We start from the raw sequence: 4266 nt of genomic DNA, 5'->3' as shown, positions 1-4266 counted from the left end.
TAATAATAATAATAAAAATGAAAGACATATATGTCTACCGAAAAAATAATATTATTAAAATTTACAAACAAAAAAAAAAGTAAAATCGATCTTTGGATTTGATATATATTATATATGGTAGCCCTAAGTTTAGAATAGAACCAATGTCTATAGGAAGACTCAAAGGCAACATTAATAAATATAGTGAGGTCTCTAAAGACATTTTCCTTATAATCTTTAATACAATTCCTCTTAATTATGACCCATTTGGGGTGATCAAACGATGCTACACTATATACATAAATATGAACACATCAATCTCAAGCTTCACAAAACTTCTTAGTGTATTTTACTAAAAAACAAAACTATAGTGTATGTTTAGAGTAAACTTTGTGAAATCACTCCACGCCATCGTAGTTTTGACAAAAATTACACTTTAAAGTACTGTATTAACAAATTCAATGTCAACGTGATTTCGTCAAACTCGATGTAATTAGAAACATATACACATGCTAATAAACAAAGGAAAAGAATTTGCTTCTTATACCATATGATCAATACACAGAAACCAAAAACCTGCATGCACAGTACATGTTTACCCAAACAGCACACTAAAGAAGCATGAGGGGAAAGGAGGAAAACAGTAACCAACTGATGTAAACATAATAACTGAAGGGACAAACATAGCAATAATACAATTTCAATCCCATCTTCATGCATTAAAGTAAAGAAACTCACCTGATCTTTTGTCATATTCCAATAAGCAAGTGAACTTTTCCACTTTATCTCCATCACTAAACTTGAACACATTATTTTTCTACTAGAATTCCCTTAAACACATCAAATACATGTTTGGAATCATGGAGTGAGTTTGACGAAATTACAATCCCACCGTGATTCTGTAAAAGCTTTAAAGTGTAACAGTTTTTAACAAAATCAGGGTGGCTCATTGTGATTTTGCCGAACTCACTGTCAATCCAAAGATGGATTTAGATCGATCGGTTAAGATTCATCGATCTCTATGGATAAACTCTCATCAGTTAATGGTTTTGGTTTACTTTATTGATCTTCAAGCCAAAATTCTCCCACAAATTTCCACCCTCACTAATCATGAAAGGAAAGCAAGTATCACCATTAGCAACATTTCCAACATTAGAATCAGAAGGTGAAGAACCATGATCATTCCTTTGTAGTTTCACAATCTCATCTCTTTGATCATTAACATCACAATAACCACTTCCTTGATTGTACATAGAGCATTGTTCATTATTGTTGAAGTAAAAACTCTCCTTTCTCTTCCTATTTCCTTCTTTAGAATCATTCCTTGGAGTACAGTTATCAGAACCTCTCACAGTACTATTCAAGATTTCACTCCCATCTTCATTTTGATTTTGAATCTCTGCTCCAGTTATTACATTTACACCCTTATGATCATGAGCTTCTTCAACCTTAATCATTTCTCTACCTCCTAAATTCTTCAAAGCTTCCATTAAAGCAGCATCCCTTGCTTCAATCCATGCTCTCTCATTACTCCAAAACTTTTGTTCTTTTTCCACCCTTTTGGCCTCTTGTTTCCTCCACTCTTCTTCTCTTAACGCCCTCTCCTTTTCCTTGTCCTCAAGTGTCTTCACAAGCTTACTCAACCACTCCTCTTGCTTCTCCACAAGCTTCTTCATTTGTGCATCAATGAAGTCTTTTATCTTCACCTTCCAACTTCTTCTTCCACTACTCTTCCTCTTTCCCTTCACATCATTGCCATCATCAGACGACGACGTATCGATTTCAAAGTCAGTTGAGTTAGTAGTGAGACTAAGGCTATGATCATTGTGAGGGTTTTGGCTATTACTTGTTTGTTGGAAATGGAAATTATTGTTGTTGACAAAATTGGTTTCTGGTAGAGAAGTTTGGTTACTGTTTTCACCATATAAAGCTTCAAGTTGACGAAAAAACCTGTAATGCTTACCATCATGCCTTCCTGCTTTACCTTCTTTTGTCTTCTTGTAATATTTGTACAGATTCTCAAATTTTTCTCTGCACTTTTTTCCACTCCTTTGATATCCATGTTCTTCAGACATTATCCTAACCAAAATGGTATCAAACAAATATTAATTATTAAACAACTAACACATAAATTACATCTACATAAGGATATATACTAATCAAGTTGTGTAACTAAATATTTTTATTAAATATAGCACAAAATTGAAATAGAATTAATGATGACATCATTGTGGAGAAAATTGAAATAGAATGTATAGAACCCTAGCTAGCTAGAAATGTGTGAAGAGAGAGTTTAATTCCTAAAGAAGTCTAATCATGTGATGTGACGATGAGATATGAAAATTAATAATTTTATGCAATGCCATGCACTGACGTTTTTGTTGTTCTTGTTACCTAGTTATAGCAAACATAACTAAGCATAGGACAAGTCAAATTACAATAGAGAGAGAGTACTTTTTGAAGCAAGAGCTAGCTAGCATTGCCTCAGCTTGATGTCATTTCATACAGATTTGTAAGCAAATGCAAACATTGGAATGGTCAATCAATTGTTTATCAAATTAATTTTCTAATAAAGAAAATGTACATGATGATGATGATGTAAAGATGAAATTTAATAAAGGGAAACAAATTTTGCACTTAAAAGAGGGGTACAAAGTTTCAAAGTGGAAAAACGAGACAGCGGTGGAATCTTACTAAACTTGGTATCTAAACTTAAATGCTTCTCTAATCAAGTACAATATATCAAAATATTATAAACAAAAATAGAAGATTATTATAAACAGTTAATTAATTAATTTGTCATCACATATATTCATTTTAAGCTTAACAAAATTGCACATTCATATATACACTAGTTTCTTTCCCGAATCCCCAGCAAACAAATTAACTCCAAGTGCAGTCATGTCATCTCAGAATTTAGTAAATCCCAAAGGAGCTACACAATCTATAAAAGTAGCATTTTGTCGTCATTTTTTATTTATTTATAAGAATCAAATCAAATAAAAATAAAAAGACTATCATTTTGAAATGATTAACATCTTCAAAATAAATAATTAAATAAATAAAATTAATAAAAGATGCAATCTAGCTACAGTGATACTGAGTTGAGTATGAAGAAGCTATGTGGGAAGAAATAATTACATAAATAATTAGGAAAGAAAAAAAAATAATTAGTAAAATTTTGTTGTACCTAGAGACTTCATCCCATAAAGGACCTTTTTGATTAGCTTCTTTAAATTTAGGGTCAAGACGAGATCTGATTTCAAGAAGAGTAAGAGTTTCTTGTCTTGGCCATCTTCCAGTGGAAGCATCTCCACCCATATATCCTGTGGTCTCAGGAGTTGAAACACTAGCACTAGCAGTGGTGGTTGTTGTTGTTATTGTTGTTGAAGGTGGTGGTGGTACATGAGTAGTGATGCTATTGAAATCTTCAAGAACTACTCCACGACCTAACATCATCATCTCATACTGTTGTTGTTGTTGGTTTTGATGTGTCTGTGGATTAGGATGAGTAGTAGTAGTTAACAAAGCTGTCAGATTCCGGTGACCGGAGAAAAACTCATCCGTAGCCGCTGTCGGTATAGATGGGAAATGGGTTGACCTTGTTCCATTCACTAGCTGTCTTAGATCATATTGTTGTTGCTGCTGTTGGTGATGGTGATGGTGAGGGTGATGACCATGATTGTTATGGTGGTCATCCATTTTTTCATGTATATATGAGAGGCTAGGGTATATAGTTTGAAAGATGAGATAGGAAAAAAAGAAAGGTTGAAGAAGAAGTAATAAGTGAGGGAGAGAGTGAAAAAGCAGCGGCAGAGTCGGATCCTGTCGTGCAGGAAAAAGGCTCAAGTTTGAAGCTAAGGACATTGGTATGGTCCCATGTCTGTGTGTACACAAGTGTGTGATGAGAGAATGAGACTGTATGAAGTGAGTGAGAGAGAGAGAGAGAGAGAGAGAGAGAGAGAGAGAGCTGAGAAGAGTTAGGAAACTCTCTTTCTCTCTCTGTCTGTTTATACTACTATATTGTATTAGAGTATATGTGTATGTGTATTAGTGTTTGTGAGAGTACATTAGTCTCTCTCTATTTGGCTTTTAGAACATTAATATGCTGCTTCCTTCTCTGTCTTTGTTCCGTACGGTGGGGTTGGATATGGGGTTGGACTTTAGAGTAGTGCTTTTGGAGAGGGAGTGAGTGACTTTTGAGTAGGCACCAAAAAGGGCCAAAAGCCCTAAGGGTTATATATATATATATATGCATTTATTCATCTGCTTGTTTATTTTTTTATA

General features: G+C 33.9%; 1 protein-coding gene across 1 annotated transcript; it reads right to left on the bottom strand.

The window, feature by feature from the left end:
* Positions 1-495: 495 nt before the first annotated feature.
* On the bottom strand, positions 496-4001 carry LOC146955792 (trihelix transcription factor PTL-like). The gene is made up of 2 exons (XM_085723817.1): positions 3170-4001; positions 496-2058 (listed from the first exon to the last, which is right to left on the bottom strand). The coding sequence occupies exons 1-2, from the start codon at positions 3844-3846 to the stop codon at positions 1020-1022; spliced, it is 1716 nt and encodes a 571-aa protein (XP_085579943.1). The 5' UTR covers positions 3847-4001; the 3' UTR covers positions 496-1019.
* Positions 4002-4266: the final 265 nt, after the last annotated feature.

Source organism: Medicago sativa, chromosome 1 (genome assembly GCF_051527215.1).
Source record: "Medicago sativa cultivar Bolivia chromosome 1, Bolivia_mono, whole genome shotgun sequence".
In the NCBI taxonomy this organism is placed as follows: Eukaryota; Viridiplantae; Streptophyta; class Magnoliopsida; order Fabales; family Fabaceae; genus Medicago; species Medicago sativa.
The sequence above is the reverse complement of the archived record's forward strand: the minus strand, read 5'-3'. Positions and strand labels throughout refer to the sequence as shown.

What these genes read in the sequence shown, in the direction of transcription:
- LOC146955792 (XM_085723817.1), bottom strand. Translation starts at nt 3,846, where the DNA reads ATGTCCTTAGCTTCAAACTTGAGCCTTTTTCCTGCACGACAGGATCCG. An exon ending in TTATGGGATGAAGTCTCTAG is followed by an intron (nt 2,059 to 3,169) that starts GTACAACAAAAT and finishes CATTTTGGTTAG; the next exon opens with GATAATGTCTGAAGAACATG.